Source organism: Erpetoichthys calabaricus, chromosome 12 (genome assembly GCF_900747795.2).
Source record: "Erpetoichthys calabaricus chromosome 12, fErpCal1.3, whole genome shotgun sequence".
Classification (NCBI taxonomy): domain Eukaryota; kingdom Metazoa; phylum Chordata; class Cladistia; order Polypteriformes; family Polypteridae; genus Erpetoichthys; species Erpetoichthys calabaricus.
This window is the reverse complement of record NC_041405.2, coordinates 1,861,491-1,877,540: the sequence shown is the minus strand read 5'-3', so window position 1 is coordinate 1,877,540 and position 16,050 is coordinate 1,861,491. Positions and strand designations below refer to the sequence as shown.

At 42.4% G+C, this 16,050-nt stretch overlaps 2 protein-coding genes across 2 annotated transcripts in view; both read right to left on the bottom strand.

The window, feature by feature from the left end:
• LOC114661667 (tripartite motif-containing protein 16-like) overlaps nt 1-16,050 on the bottom strand; it is a 202,558-nt gene that overhangs the window by 173,889 nt on the left and 12,619 nt on the right. The gene's annotated exons all lie outside the window — the stretch shown is intronic.
• Nucleotides 2,239-16,050, bottom strand: part of LOC114661662 (tripartite motif-containing protein 16-like) — a 38,508-nt gene continuing 24,696 nt past the window's right edge. Inside the window, exons 2-7 of the mRNA XM_051935151.1 lie at nt 9,502-9,660; nt 9,023-9,118; nt 7,453-7,686; nt 6,018-6,177; nt 5,841-5,900; nt 2,239-4,355 (exon numbers count right to left, since the gene is read on the bottom strand). Coding sequence (XP_051791111.1) covers nt 3,814-4,355; nt 5,841-5,900; nt 6,018-6,177; nt 7,453-7,686; nt 9,023-9,118; nt 9,502-9,660 — 1,251 coding nt within the window. The 3' untranslated portion in view covers nt 2,239-3,813. The remainder of the gene's footprint in view (nt 4,356-5,840; nt 5,901-6,017; nt 6,178-7,452; nt 7,687-9,022; nt 9,119-9,501; nt 9,661-16,050) is intronic.

The window sequence follows — 16,050 nt, the reverse complement described above, 5'->3', positions numbered from 1 at the left end:
AGCCAGCACAGGGCACAAGGCAGGAACAAATCCCTGCAGGGCGCCAGCCCACCGTAGATGGGACATCAGTTTTACCTAAATGTCAAGAACTGAGTGCACATGTTAAATGTAGAAATTAAAATTGGGGGCTCTAGGTTGTGCAGGTATCAGGGTCAGTGATGGACCTACATTTTTGGGACCCTGTAGCTTGATCTGTTATTAGGGTCCCTTTGAAACCAGCAAAGAGGTTTGAGTAACCACTCTTATCTTCTTCAACGGGGTTGTTCCACAAAAAATCACTACAATTTATTTAAACATGTAACCACTACATGTTGGGGTTTTAAAAACCCCTTCTCATACAATACACACCCAAAACCTTTAAGTGACTAAAGTCACTTCTGGGGGCCTCTGGGATTAGAAGCCCTGAAGATTAAGCTTCATTCATTTTATAGTAGATCTGCCCCCAGTCAGGGTCTTTACCCCCTCTTACATGCATTTCCTCACAAATATAAAGTTGAAGGCCTGTTTTTCTCCCTTGGGGTATAACGGGCATTCATATGCTGGTATAAAATTGATCAGAGGCCAGGCATGATTAGACAATATTTATAAGAGACAAAAAGATCAGGGGCTTGGTGCAATAGATCTGGAGCTTAAACCTCTGAAGCCATCCAAGCCAAGGTCACTGGTTAAAATCTTACAATAATTTCTGAAGAAACATAGGCAGGGAAAAAATACGAGCTGTTATTAAAAAGGTGAAAATGCATAAAAATACCTAATGAGTGAGAGGAACCATAAAACCTGTACCTTGATGAGATGAGTCCCACAAGGCATCCTAAAAAATCAAGAATTAATTTGCATAAATGTGAAAAAAGCACAAATGGCAGACGCGAAATAAGGGCATGTGGGATATTCTTGAAAAAAGCAGTCCAAGATAAACAAATCCCAGTCTGAAATGCAAAAATCAGTAAACCAAAAATAGAAGCAAATAATTTAAAAAGCCGAAAATCTAAAGGGAAACAATACTCACAATGAACTCCAAACATCACTCAGTGACTCACTGCTGAGACCCTCACACTGACCTCAATATATAAAAGCAGAGGGGAGGACGCAGCAGCAGTGACGTCAGGGTGGCCCTGGAAGACATCTTGGAAAGTGCGCTGAAGGACTCGTCTCAAAGACCTGAGTGGACAAAGGAAGAGCAGCTCTGTTGATGGCATCCAAGGATGTGCTTCACTTTAATGACTGCAGACTTCATTTTCATGCAATCAGCTCATGCTCCCAACCTCCATGGTGCACATACTCTCCAGAAAACACAGTATGAACGAAACCTCAGTTTAGTTTATCTGAAATCACACATCTGCTGTCTTAACTCCTGTGCATATTTGTTAATAATGTTTATTTTGGAATGCTTTATTAACTTTAACTAACGTGTCATCAGTGTGTGCATTGAGAGGACACCCCACCTGCACACGTGTCATCTGTAAGATCAGGACGTCCTAGGACACTGATGTTCGTCTCTTACCACCTCTGTATGTACTCTGATCAACTTGATCACAAGTCAGTTAACACCGAGCTTTGCTTTGTTTTGTTTTAGACATGGTCCAATCACATGCACGAGAGGCCCTGAGACTCATTTAGATGTTGCTCTGGTTGAGTGAATTGTTTTATGTGTATTGTGTTATATTTGTTCTTGTGTGCTTTTTTTTTTTTTTTGCTTTTTATTGTTTTTATTGCTCCATGTTAATTCTCGACTCATTATGCTATGAATGAGATTCCCCAATTACCAAAAGCAGACGCTCAGCAGACACTCAGTGCACACAAAATGTCACACAGAACTCATGGAGTTAAATCAACCCCGTGGTGGATCACATTCAGACTTTCCAGGGTTCACTTGGTACTACACCAAGACCACCATTTCCAAAGGGTCTCGGTACGGTTGCTTTGGTCTGCACCAGAGTGGGACTGGCGTGTTCACATCTACCTAAACAAACTGGACTTTCAGGAAAATTGAACCAGAGATCAAAAAAAAAACTTATCCAAACAAAAAAAGGTGTGGAAACGCATGAAGTGTCTGTCTTTACTAAATCCAGTCTGGTTTTCTGAAATTACACAGGAAAGCACTTTCTGAATTCTTTTAGATAAATGACATTTGCAATTATCTTATTGTCATTATTTAGTAAGGAAGTTGGTCTTTATGACGAAAATTGTATCGAAGCTTTATTCTTCTTCAGAAAACAGAAATAGACACTGAGTATAAAGTTTTTTGAAAAATATTATTTTTATTATTTCTACAAGCATTAATAACAATAAAGGCTGTATCTGAGTTGAGAACTTTTCATATAATTCTACTGGTTGGACATCTGGGCCTGCATTTTTTTCTACTCTACATTGTTTCTAGTCAGCATGCACACATCCTATATTTTTTACATTTTGAACATAGTTCTAAATATAAACCCTTAATTAGCTGTTCCAAACATTTTCTTTTTGATTGCTTCCCTCTTAAGAAATCCTTGCTCTTGTTTTTTTGGTTTTAACAGAAGATTTCCTTGATTCCTGTTTTTGACTGTTGCTTCATTCTGTATGATTTTGATTCCTGGGTTTAGTTTTTTTGACCTCCCGTGAACAAAACTGGCACAAATGTTGTCTCACATTCACCTCCTGGTCCTCTGTCATTTAACATCTCTCTGTGTTTGTACGTGAAGAGTAACTTGGGGTTGGTGAAAAATGACAAATTCAAAATACAACAAATTGTATATGGTGATTTAAAGGATAAAAAAAAGATAGTAGAGTGTGTTGTGCATTACAACGCTGTTGAGTCCCTATGTGAAGGACTGAAGAGTGATAGGCTGTACAAGCAGCACAGGGCTTACTTGCCTGTGTGCTAATCTTATGGTGCAATAGTAGGACATCCCATAACAAATGTGGTGAATCCACTAACCCCACAATAAGAAACAGGGTCATGAGACGCACCAATCTATCCCAGGCACAAAACAGGAGATCTACCTGGGAGGTGATGCCACTTCATCACAGGGTGCACTAATATACACACCCAATTAACCAGACACACAGGACTATGGGATCTGAGACAGAAACTGGAATCTTAAGAGATACAACTCCATATGGGCACTTGATGAAAATGAAAATTACACACAGACAGTGGCCAAGCTGGTATTAGACCCCAAGTTCCTGAAGGTATGAGGCAGCAGTGTTAACCACTGTGTTCCTAGACTGAATTAAAGTAAAATAAATACAATCAAATAGGTTTACCAGTCGGTTCTGATCTCTAATTTGCATTCACTCTTCAATAATTACAAACGCGATCAAGATTTCATATTTTAGACAACAGGGAGTTGACCTCTATGTCCCTTCTGTGTCTACATTTTTGACTGCTATTCTACATCAGTTGAGTGTTAAATTTGAAAGCTTTAAGAGTGTGCCACCATCTGGTCAGTAAGAACAGTGACCTTAAATTAGGGCATTGGAGTCAACAGATGTTGAGTTTATTACAGAGTGATGTCAGGATTTTTTTCTCATTGTTTGGTTGATAATGACTACAGTTGAAGGACTGAGACTTGACTGACCAGAGATGTCCAAGGTGACTCTGGGAGGAGGAATGAAGGGTGGCCAGTGAGTGAACAATGTGTGTGTGTGTGTGTGTGTGTGTGTGTGTGTGTGTGTGTGTGTGTGTGTGTGTGTGTGTGTGTGTGTGTGTGTGTGTGTGTGTGTGCGAGAGAGAGAGAGAGAGAGAGAGAGACACCAAGAATATGGAATTTTCCTTTTGACTCTAAAATTACAATGCAGCCTTTGTGACAGAAGTGACCTGTAGAACACTGGTCACCGGTCAAGCCAGTTCAGAGAGCAGATTGTCACACTGGAGTTAAGTTTAACCCAAAACGCTGGATACAGCGGCTCAGTGAAGGTGGTCTTGAAACTGTGCAGGAGGGTCATTGTGTCTGAGATGCTATAAAATGACAGAGAGCCAGCGGGACAGTCCAGAAACACACCGATTGTGTGACTGTTGGGTACTTTGGTTGTAGTAGATATTTTATTGTGATAAAATAAGTAAAGGGAATTAGAATACCTAAAACTCCAGGACTTATCATTGAATCCAAGGAGACATTCTGTATCTCTGCCTTTCCGTTTAATTCCTTTATATGTCACTCCAATTATAACCTCATCTCCACTCCACTCGACCTCCCAGTACCAACGAGTCCCAGTCAGAGCTTCTCTGCACAGAACTTGTTGCCAACAGTCAAATCTGTCAGGATGTTCAGGATACGGTGACGTTGCTTCCTCACATGTCACCCTCCTTGTCCCTTCATACAGGCGGAGCTGTCTGTTTGCCGTGTTGGGGTCCAGCGTGAGTGGACAGGAGTCTGAATGGACAGAAAAAGAAAGAAAATGAGTGAAGAAATCAGGTGACAATAAGACACCTAAGACTTACACTGTCATGGCACCAGTAACAGGGACAGTAGGTAAATTCCATTGCATGTATTTGAATGGTAAGCTTGAGTGGAGTACCAACAGAGTGGCTATCTGTGCACAAGGAGGGTCAGAGGGGCCTTAATTTACTTAGGAGGTTGAGGTCGTTTGGTGTTTGCATGCCATTCTTACATGTTTTCTACCAGTGACCAGTGCCATCTTCAATGTACTAGTGTGATGGGGAAATGTCATTGGTGCAGATGACGACACCAGGCTGGACAAACCAATTAAAAAGGTGGCTCAGTCCTATGGGTCAGGTTGGACTCACTGGAGAAAGTGGTGGAGCAGATGGTCACTCAAGCAGCAGCTCACTATTCTGGACAGTTTCACTCATCCTCTATATATGCTAAATAGAGGAGTTCCTTCAATCTGAGACAACTGTTTTGCTCCAAGCAGGGTCAAGTGAGGTTAGCCCTGTCGAAATTGTCCATGTTACTGCCTAGGAGAAGGCTGCATCATCATGTTGATGTTTATTTTAAACTCAGAAACAAAAATAATTCATCCTGTTGTCAATACTGTAAAAAAGAGCCATTCTGAGTGCTGGTGACTTCAGCCAGGCTACTATGGATAGACTAAACTTCTATCAGCAGGCTCCTTTAGTGGACACAATAAGCTAGATCTGCTGCATTCAAATGTTAATGCCTTTAAACACAAACCTGTGGTCCATCTGGACAGGACTTGTCATTTTACTGCCACCTACAAACCTTTTATGGAAAGCAACAGCTCTCCATTACTCAAGACGGAAGTTCTCATTTGTGTTTTTATGGGGTTGTTGTTTGTTATTAGCTAATAGCTAGTGTGTGCTGAGCATAGAATGGCTGCCATCACATCATCCAGGAAGAAGCTACACTTCGGTGGTGGATGAAGTGGTTTCCTACTGTCACTATATAAATGCAATTAATTAATTAATCCCTTCCCTTGGCCATCAGGCTCTATAATGAGTCACTTGATGGCTGTTGTGGTCTTGTTCCCCCTGTGCTGAATAATATCTGAGCTGGTCCAGCAAACATTTTAAAGATCTATCTATCTATCTATCTATCTATCTATCTATCTATCTATCTATCTATCTATCTATCTATCTATCTATCTATCTATCTAATAGTCACATTCACATCTGTCCTTCTATTTCTTTACTCAACAGAACACTCAGTCTGTTGCTCCTTTCTGAGGTTACCTCACCCCTGCCTCCATTAAGGGCAGCTTTAAATCACCCGAGTAGGGTGAGTGTGTGACAGCGCCATCTGGTGAACTCTAATCAAAACTATAACCCACAACTAAGTCCCCTTAACCTTGTTACATTGCCAGGCTCCACCCAGACACATAAATTAATACTTTCTGTTTTGATTATTTAAGTTCAAGAAAACAAGAAAACGCCTTACATTTTAAGAGGTAATTTCTACTTCTCAGATTCTGTAGGATACAGCCTGGACTGTCAGCCCCTGAGGATAGGAAAAGAAATGCAGAATGTGAACCCTGAGCACTTGTGACATACAGCACAGATTCTTCTCTCACTACATGAGATCATTGAGAAGGACACCTGAGGAAACACAACCCACCAGTCTCAGTGGTCTTCACAAACTCCCAGCCTCTGATCTCCTCCAGGCTCCTCTTCAGGTAAGAAAGGTCCTTCCTCAATGTCTCAGGGAGGAAGTCTCTGTTAAGAGTGCTGTTGGATGAATGTCCACCTTCAGGAGGAGCATAGAGGAATGGAAACTTCTGTGTGAGGAGAGCATAAGAGACAAAGACAAGGGTGTGACGAGAAGGCTCTTATGTTTTAGCCGGGGTTCTTTTACTGGCTTATGTTTCTATGTCCTTCCCTTGCCTTCTTCATTCATTTTTCACTTTGATTAATTTATTATGAATTTTTTCTCAACATTGTTCTGTTCATTTACTATTTAGTTGCTATATTTCACATATTACTATTTTTAATTATGGTTAGAATTGTTAATGTTCTGTTTCCTTAAATGTATTTCTGTTCTTTGTGTTTTGGGTGTCAAACCCCAAGAGGCAGGACCACCTCTTGTATAGGGATTGCCCCGTCCCATAAAAGGAAGGCTGAGACGTGGAGTCCCTTGCGATTCATTGAAGGTGCTTCAGTGGAGTTCTGATTTCAGCTCATATGTGTTGCTGTTTTTATTGGGTTTTCTGTTTTTTTTCTACTCTTTTGCTTCTATCCTAGGAATTTCATTTAATATATTGTACTGGGGCGGCACGGTGGCGCAGTGGGTAGCGCTGCTGCCTCGCAGTTGGGAGATCTGGGGACCTGGGTTCGATTCCCAGGTCCTCCCTGCGTGGAGTTTGCATGTTCTCCCCGTGTCTGCGTGGGTTTCCTCCGGGGGCTCCGGTTTCCTCCCACAGTCCAAAGACATGCAGGTTAGGTGGATTGGCGATTCTAAATTGGCCCTAGTGTGTGCTTGGTGTGTGGGTGTGTTTGTGTGTGTCCTGCGGTGGGTTGGCACCCTGCCCAGGATTGTTTCCTGCCTTGTGCCCTGTGTTGGCTGGGATTGGCTCCAGCAGACCCCCGTGACCCTGTTCGGATTCAGCGGGTTGGAAAATGGATGGATGGATGGATATTGTACTGGGAATTGATTTCAGTTTGCCCATTTGGCAACTCCTTTTCTCTCCTTTTTGCCCTTTTTAACATTTTGTTATATTTTATTTTAATTAATCTCCCTTTTAAAAAAAAATTCTTTGTCATCTATCTCTTTTCAAACCTAAGATTTATGGCAATCCTCTCCCTTTTGGGGCATTTTGATTCTGTTTTGCTACTTTGCTTAAATATTTTTTGAACTTTTGAGGCCAAAGCCCCTTTGGTTTGGACGAAGCCAGCAGTTTAGTAGGCTGAAGAATAAAGAACCAAACCTGGACAGGCTACTTTGAATTGTGGCCTTCTTTGTGGTAATATTTTGGGGGTCTCACACCACTTGGAACATTTTGTGTGCTGCATGAACAACAGAGGCCTGCTGGTGTCCTTTAGATCAGCCCTCTCACCTGTAAAAAGTGGATGTGGTCCTCTGTCTGTGAAAGCTCGTCCAGCTCAGCCTCTCTCGTCTTAAGCTCCTCGATCTCCTTCTTTAGTCGCTCCATGAGCTCGTCAGCCTTTCTCACTTCCCTCCTCTTGTAATCTGTAATGACCTCAGTGACCTTTGACCTCAGCCTCTCAAGGAACTCAAGTACTGAGTTGAAGGTCTCCTTGAGGTTCTGCACCTCCTTCTCTGCAGAGCTCTGATTAGAAGAAAACATAAATTCATTTCTGTCCATTGAGCTTTTAGAGGAGCTACAAATTGTGGAGACACCGTGTCAAGAAAGCAAGCAACCTTTGCTAAGAACTGCTTTGGGTCAGAAAAAGATTAGAAACTCTCAAGGCCTAAGAGTTCACACTGGAGCTTCTCATTTATATAATTTGGAGATTAAACAATGGTGGGCTGAGAATTGAGAAAGACATTTAGTGCAACTTGAGCAGGTCCACAAAACCACAGGGATAAGCACGTCTGCTGTGGGCAGCAACTGAGGAGAATAAAGATGTGGTTGTGTTTCAGGCAGGGATCTCAAACTCATGTCTTAGGTCTGCTTTGTGCTTTTTTGATTCTTTTATTTATGTTTTACTTTTACTGTTCATTTTTATTATTCTGTGTTTCTGATGGTCTCTATGTATGTAAGCTCCTTGCTTTACACTGTATATCTGTGTGTATAAATCCTTAGGGTCTCCCAAAGTTTCTTAAAGAAACCTCCTTAACACGAATCACACCAGGCAGTATGTAAAACTACTCCCAGGTTGAATGTTTAATAATATTTTTGTGAGATAACGTCATAACTCATACACTCAATACACTCATGTTCTGTGACACAATGGCAGTGCACAGAGTGCCTGCTGGAATAGACACCAGCTTCACCACGATCCTGCTCTTGATAAGCAGGTTGGGAAAAATCAATGGATGGTTGGTAGGTACACCCAGGACCTAAATCTCGGTCCCCTTTTTTATGAGGCACTGCACCACCATGATTCCCCAGTTTAACACTTATACTATAATATTTCCATCAGACAATGTTATACTTTAAAACTTACCTTGTTATGTTTGGTGACTTAAGATGCTTTTGATATGCGATCGACAAATGCTGCAACAAAATCTAATAATAAAAATTAATGGCGTATGTGTGCTTTTAAAAAGATCAGGCAATGAAACCTAACAAAGAAATGAATGCACTGAACATCCATATCACTTCCTTTTCTAACTGAAGGAGGACCTTCCAGACCTGTGTCACTGTCACTTTTAGACCCCGAATGGAGTCACAGGGTCCTATCACTAAAGCAGTCACAGAGGAGGCTGCTGCTAAAGGTCTGCAGCCGGACCCTCTTGGATATTCTTACTTCCAAACCTTTAGTGTGATATAAGAAAATTTAAATGTGAAAAGTTATGGGGTCTCATCAGGACACGAGACTCGCCTGAATCCCCACCACTGTCTCCATCACCTCCTCTCCATTTTTTTTGTCTTCTCATTAATTCAATCCTCACCTCTTGTCCAGTTCCACTGTGACATCTTTACTAAACACACCACTCACCTGAATCCTCTCTACCATCTCCTTCATCTCCTCCAGTTCACTCTCTTTCTCCTCGATTCTCGTTTTTATTTTAGCCTGCCTGTTTTCCACCTGACTCTGTGTGGAGAAAAAAAAATGCAAGAGAGATGTCAGAGAAGTAGGGAGATGGAAAATGGAGTCCAGAAAGTAAAGGACAGAAGAAGAATTAGGAAGGAAAGACCAACAAGTGGACAAGAGTTGAGTGGAATATGTGTGAGAGACCTGTGTGCAAAAATAAATGATCTGAAGAAGTTATAGCCGTGACACGGGAGCAATGACTGCTGTGTCACTGCGTATTCCAGTTCAAATAATTTCTCTAACTTTTCAGAAGCCGGGCATTTGGATGTTTTATAAAACAATTTTATTATCCCAAGCATTCAAAGAAGAACACACCAACACTTCATTATCCTTTATCATTACGTCCTTCTCCCAGTTACGTCCATTCCCAGTCCACCCCTCACCTGTCTCCCAGCTCTCTCCACATCCGGTGTCACCGTGTCGTGACTCTTATGTTCAGTCGCCGCACACAGTAAGCAGATGCAGCTCTTGTCGGTCTTACAGAAGATCTCCAGGACTTTCTGGTGTTTTGCACAGAGTTTCTCTTCAAGTTTTTCAGTCACCTTGTCTATTTTGTGTCTCTTGAAGGCCGGAAGCACCAAGTGGGGCTGCAGGTGAGTGTCGCAGTAGGAGGCCATGCAGGTCAAGCAGGTCTTTGAAGCTTTCCGTTTTCTATCTGGACAAACGTCACAGGGCACATCGCCAATTCCAGCATAACTCTGAGATGGGCCAGCAGTTACCTCCTCCAGGTTCTCGATCAGTTCTGCCAATATGGTGTTTCTGTTCAGCTCAGGCCTCACGTTAAATGTTTTTCTGCACTGAGGACAGCTGTAGCCCCCCTGTGTGTCCATCTGGTCCCAGCAATCATTAATACAGTCCTTACAGTAGCTGTGTCCACATGGGATGGTGACCGGCTCCTTCAGGACCTCCAGACACAGCGAGCAGATGTATTGATCCACAGACACGGAAGGTTTAGCTGCTGCCATCGTGACTCGAGCTCCTGTCTGAACAACACAGGTGCTGTTTCTGAACAAACGAAAGTGAAAGAAACTTGACTGCCTGCCGTAATGAAATGTGGACAAACCGGTCTGCAGGGTGTACCGTTACTGTGACAGCATGGCAGCTGGGATTACAATCTATAATTAGCACTGCACAGTGTGTGTCATTACGCTGACAGCCGTGCTAAATGAGCTTTAATAAACCTCTAATAAGCTCTTTAAATGATGATGGAGTGCCACTTGGTCAAAGAAGCAGCCATTTGTTTGCCATTTCATCTTTTTTTCTATATTTAGATGAAGTCAAATGTCAAAATGCTTTCTCTCTTTATCTAAACGTGTGTGTTTCTTATTGTTCAAAATAGCAAACGTCCCACTTATATAGTAAACTAGGTGTCTCCCGCGTAGTAGTGAAACAAGACAAACTTTAAAAATCATTAAACAAACAGGTGTTGCTAGCTTAGCGGAGGCAGTGCGCTCCAACATGTGGCGAGAGGTAGAGCGACTCAGACAGAGGCTGGACATGAGTGAAGAGGGCCTCGCCTGGCTCCCCACTCCTGACATCATGCCTCCCCTGCCCCTCGGCTTTACAAAGGCAGACTTTGAGGACTCGTACTCTACCTGCTCCTTTGCAAGTTCTGTCCACTCTCTGGTTTTTAGCCGCAGGATCTTTTCAACGTGAACTTACTGACCGATCGGGTATTTTACAAACATCATAGAGTCGCGCCATGCCAGCTGTATAGGATGGTGTTATCCACTTGTCATTCAGATAGATAAGATTTCCATACACTGTGGTGGAATAGGCAAACATCAAAGTGCAATTCACAGCAACGTCTGGTTTTCCAAATGTAATCAGAGTGGTCAGCTGCACACACATTGCTACGAAGGTGCCATCATAGAATTAATTTGCTTATATAAATAGAAAGCATTTCCACTCTATTAATGTGAAAATCATCAATGATGCGAAAATGTGTCTCATTAATGTTGTGGTGAGATATACAAGTGTCTCCCCAATAATTGCAGCAGTTTGGTGCTCAAACGGTGTGAGCCCCGGAATTCCACTACATCCTCCAGGTACTCAGGTGGTGGGCTGTGACTCGACGTTGATATCTGACCACTTCTTTTTAATTTCAGGCACTGTGCGACTTTCTGAACTTTTGAGTGCCTCCACCACCCTGTGCCACTCCATCAATTTACTTATGTTGTTTATACCATTGCTTAAGCCACCAAATACTACATTTTTCCTTGTGTCCACTTCATTGAGCAGGACCTTCATTTCACGTTCTTCTTTTTTTGCACATGCTTTTGCCTTTGTCTTTTAATATTTGTATTTATTTGCATATTTAAATAGGCAAAATTCTGGGCTGGTGCTGCTGTAGGCTCATGCATGTGTGTTAAAAATCACATTGATTGGGATTTATAAAAGAAGGTGCATAGAACTTTGCTTTTACAGTTTTTTGCATCTGATTATTTTTGTGCGTACGCAAATTTCTAGTTTTGTCCATACACCATGTTTTAGTGTGAATTTTACCCAAGGCATTATACATGAGCCCCACTGATGTGAACATCCATCCCAAGGGAGCTGGACACAACCCAGCTTACCAATCCTGACAAGCTCAGGGGTTCTGCCCATACTTTCATGACTGAAGTGTTTTGGCAGAGCTGTCCATCATCAGAAAATGCTAGCCAATAATCTGTGAGTAACTTCACAGAGGGTCTGGACCCTCACATGCGCCATTTGGCATAAAGGAAAGGCTTCCTGAGGGAGAACAAAAGAGAAACACCATCCATTTGGATGTTATGAATTGATTTGTTTTTTCCCCACTTATAACTCAGTGAGATATAATTTAATTAGTAAGAAATGTTGAAACATCGTGAAACAGCCTGGCAGCACCAGGCATGAAGATTGTTTCACAGACTACAAAAAGCAAGACTTTTAAAGATAAGTAAAGACATTCAGCTTGTGATAGAAAATCGGAAATAAAAAATAACACAAAGCAGAGGGTTGCATTTTAAACATTTTAATAAGAAGTTAAATTATCGAGGGAAGTTAATTACAAACTTTGCACAACATCTGAGAGGTCTTTTTAGAAACTCCACTGGACTTGCATACAAAATCAGCTTACAAACGCCCCATGACCTGACACCTGCTTGAACTGAGAGCTGACATGCCAACCTGCTTGTCTCTGGTCTATCACCTGTAGAGGGCGGCCATTAAAGATAAACCAGCCTGAGTGTGTGTGTCTGCCAAGTCCTGAGGACCTCACTGCTACAAGTGGCTCAAATACATCGCTAGGACCAACACTGAGTGCCTTAACTACACACTGGTGTCTTTGCTAAATTCCACCTCTTACTTACCTGATTACTTTGGCAAAATGTGATGACCTATTGGGTGACAGCCCCACCACTTGTGTGCTTCTGGATCCAGTCCAGTACCTTAAAAAGAACTTTTAAGGTAAACACGGCTTCTAACAGGTGGAAGTAGTCACATGATTTCGGCTTACAGTAAGGAGCCCTGAAAACTGCATAATAAAATGAATTCTGCTTTACGTTAGCATCCTGACCTGGAATGGGATATTAAGGAATAGAGCGTATTTTGTTTCTCGATGTTCAAAGAATTCAATTTATGTTTATTGTAAGTGTGTGTTTCATATCTCTACTTTATGTTGAACAAGAGAAGCACCGAAATAAAATAAAATGAAAGAAAATTGTCCAGTTTGGCTGCATTTCTGTTCAGTTTCATTAAGATTCATATTTGGGCTGAGGTAGGTCAGCTCATGACGGGTGCTAAGGGTGCTGGGCATAAAGGCGGCAAGAAACCTCTGCAATAAATGCATTGGGCCAACGGGCTGCTGAGCGCTCATCCGCCATGAATTGTGAGAATACTTTCAGTAATCCTGTCGCCCGAGAGGAGAAATGTGTTGGATGCTGATTAGCACTTATAGGTGCCACTTCCTTTCCTATCTATCTATCTATCTATCTATTTATCTATCTGTCAGTGACGTTGAGCTGCTAACCAATGTGCCTTTGTTTTCAGTTTCCTGGGTGGCCATTCAGACTTCTGCATAGAAATGACATACGCCGTCATTTCAGCGCCGTCTATTGAATTTTCATCTTAACCTGTCTGTGTGATTGGAGGCCTGCAGATGACGCCTGTCACTGGTCAGACTGGTATAGAGTGCAGATTGTCACACTGGAGTTTTCTCCAACCCAAAACCCTGGGTAGAGCGGCTCAGTGAAGGAGGTATTGAACCTGTGCAGGAGGGTCATGGTGTCTGAGATGCTATAAAAGGACAGAGTGCCAGCCGGATAATCCAGATAGATGCCTATTTTGTGACAAGTGGGGGCACTAATTTCAGTCTTCTTCTTATTGTGCCACACAGAATAACCGTACTGAGAGCAGGACAAAATCCATGATTTCACACTGAAACCAAGGCGGCACTCGTAACCCCATCCTTTCCTTTCTATTCCTTTATAAGCGACTCCAATCTCTGCCTTTTCACCCCTCCACTCAACCTCCCAGTAACAACGAGTCCCACTTAGAGCCTCTCTGCATAGAACCTGGGTCCACCAGTCAAATCTGTCAGGATAATCAAGACATGGGGACACCGTATCCTCAAATGTCACCTTCTCGTTCCTATCTGACAGGCGAAGCCATTGGTTTGCTGTGGTGGGGTCCAGGGTAAGTGGACAGGAGTCTGAAAGGAGAGACAAGAAATCGAGTGAGGAAATCAGATGTCACTCAGTGTGTTTACAAGCCGGGATAAGGCGAGTGACCCGGTTAAGGCAGAAACCTTAATTTACAGGCACCAGTAGTCTTCTGGAGTTCTCCTTTGGGAAACTGATGCAATGTCATTGAAACTGTGGAAACAACAGTTAAACGTCATCTTCGGTCACCATGCATTCAAAACCAATCATGGAGCCTGTGATCATTTTCTTGCATTTTACAAATAATTAGCCCGTCACGAGCTGTGAAGTAAATAACATCCATTACAAAGTATAACAGAAATAAGGTACGATAGAAATTCTGAATAAGTAGCCAACTTCAGCATCATCGTGACCTGAGCCCCCAAAGATGCGACATATGGACACTGGCCCCTGTGTCACCCAATCACACTGTTTCAAATGGCTGGATGAAAACTAAACAGACATTTTATTAAGAGGTTTCCTTCAGTGGATTGCATGCAGCACGCTCTTTTCTGCTTGGCTGTGCGACTGAACCCTGCGAAGGACTGGCATACCGGTATGTATGCTTCCTGCTTTACACTCAGTGCTGCCAGGATAAGAAATACCTTATTGATGTTAAAATACTACAGTAGTAAGGATTGCGTACTATTCCGTAGTATTATCTCGATGCATGCTCAATAATCCAGGTAAGGAAATCCTAGAATTTTGATTCTGTTCATCTGGACAAAGTTTTTAAATGGGAGAAATATTTCGAGACTTATGCAAGTCTCTTCCTCAGTCTCAATTGACTGCAGGTTTCCCTGTGAACCATTCATAGAGGGTTGAGGAATGGCTGCAATCACAGCATTGTAAGATGGCGACAGATGTACCCTTAGGCCCCCTCCTCTGTTCAGAGATGGTCGTTCCTTTTTCACGTAAATGGCCTCCTTGATTCCTCTCTCAAACCAGCGCTACATCCATCTTACAATGCTGTGATTACAGCCATTCCTCAACCCTCTATGAATGGTTCACACGTCTACTAATCAGTGGACAATTTGCATATCACTGATCAACTGGCCCTTTGTCAATGGTGCTAGTCTCTGTGATTAAGCAAAGGTACTGTTTATAAGGTTGGGGAAACCTGCAGTCAATTGAGACTGAGGAAGAGACTTGGATAAGTCTCGAAATATTTCTCCCATTTAAAAACTTTGTCCAGATGAACAGAATCAAATTTCTAGGATTTCCTTACCTGGATTATTGAGCATGCATCGAGACATCGAGAGCCACTTTGGCAAGGACGGCCTAAAGCTTGTACGTGAGTATGAGCAAACAGCACGCAAGATGGCAGACTACAGGAACCATCTGAGATTCAGCCTCAGATGTAGACAGAGCGGGATCACTCCTAAAAGTCTACAGATGAAATCATCAGTAAAAGGCCTACGAGCTAACAAAATCCTCCAGAAGGCACAGAATCAGTTGCTAAATGAACGGGTGAGACAAACTAACTTCACTATTGATGTTTTAAAATCCAAAGAGGAGCAGATCCACCAAAGACTTTCTTCACTTCTAGATGAGAAAACACTTCATCAGGTGCTTGAGTTCACCGAGAAGGCTCGTCTAGCACAGCATGAAAAGTCTAAAACCAGGCAAAAGAGGAAGTTTGATCTACTTGCTGTGCGCCACAAACACCAGCACACTATGGGGAGTGTCCTCCACAACCAGCAGAGAGAAGGATGCCAGACAGAAACTAAAGATGTGGACAAATGGGTGAAGAACTTGTCTGACAAACAACTCACCCAAGCAGAGAAAAACATCCTTTCTAAAGGGTTAAATTTTGCGGTCACACCGAAACAAATCCCGCTAGTGGAACTGATTACAGCCACAGAATCTGCTATCAGAAACAACAACATTGCTGATTTGGAAGCAGAACAACTGCGGATAAAAGTTTCAGCATGTCTCAGCAATGCAAAACCCCCTGCATCCAATATCAGCATTGAGGAGAGGAAGGCCCTCACAGCACTCAGCAAGGACAACAACATCATCATCCTTCCAGCGGATAAGGGGAGATGCACAGTTGTGCTAAACCAGACAGACTACCATGAGAAAATGTTATCTCTGCTCAGTGACAAAAATACTTATGAGCCCTTAAAGCGAGATCCAGGTAGTGGTTACAAGAAAAAGGTGATAGATTGTCTTAAGCAGTTAGTTCAGGACAATGCTATTGACCGGACCACATACCACAGATTATACCCAGGGGAATCTACACCAAGTCTGTATGGTCTACCAAAAATA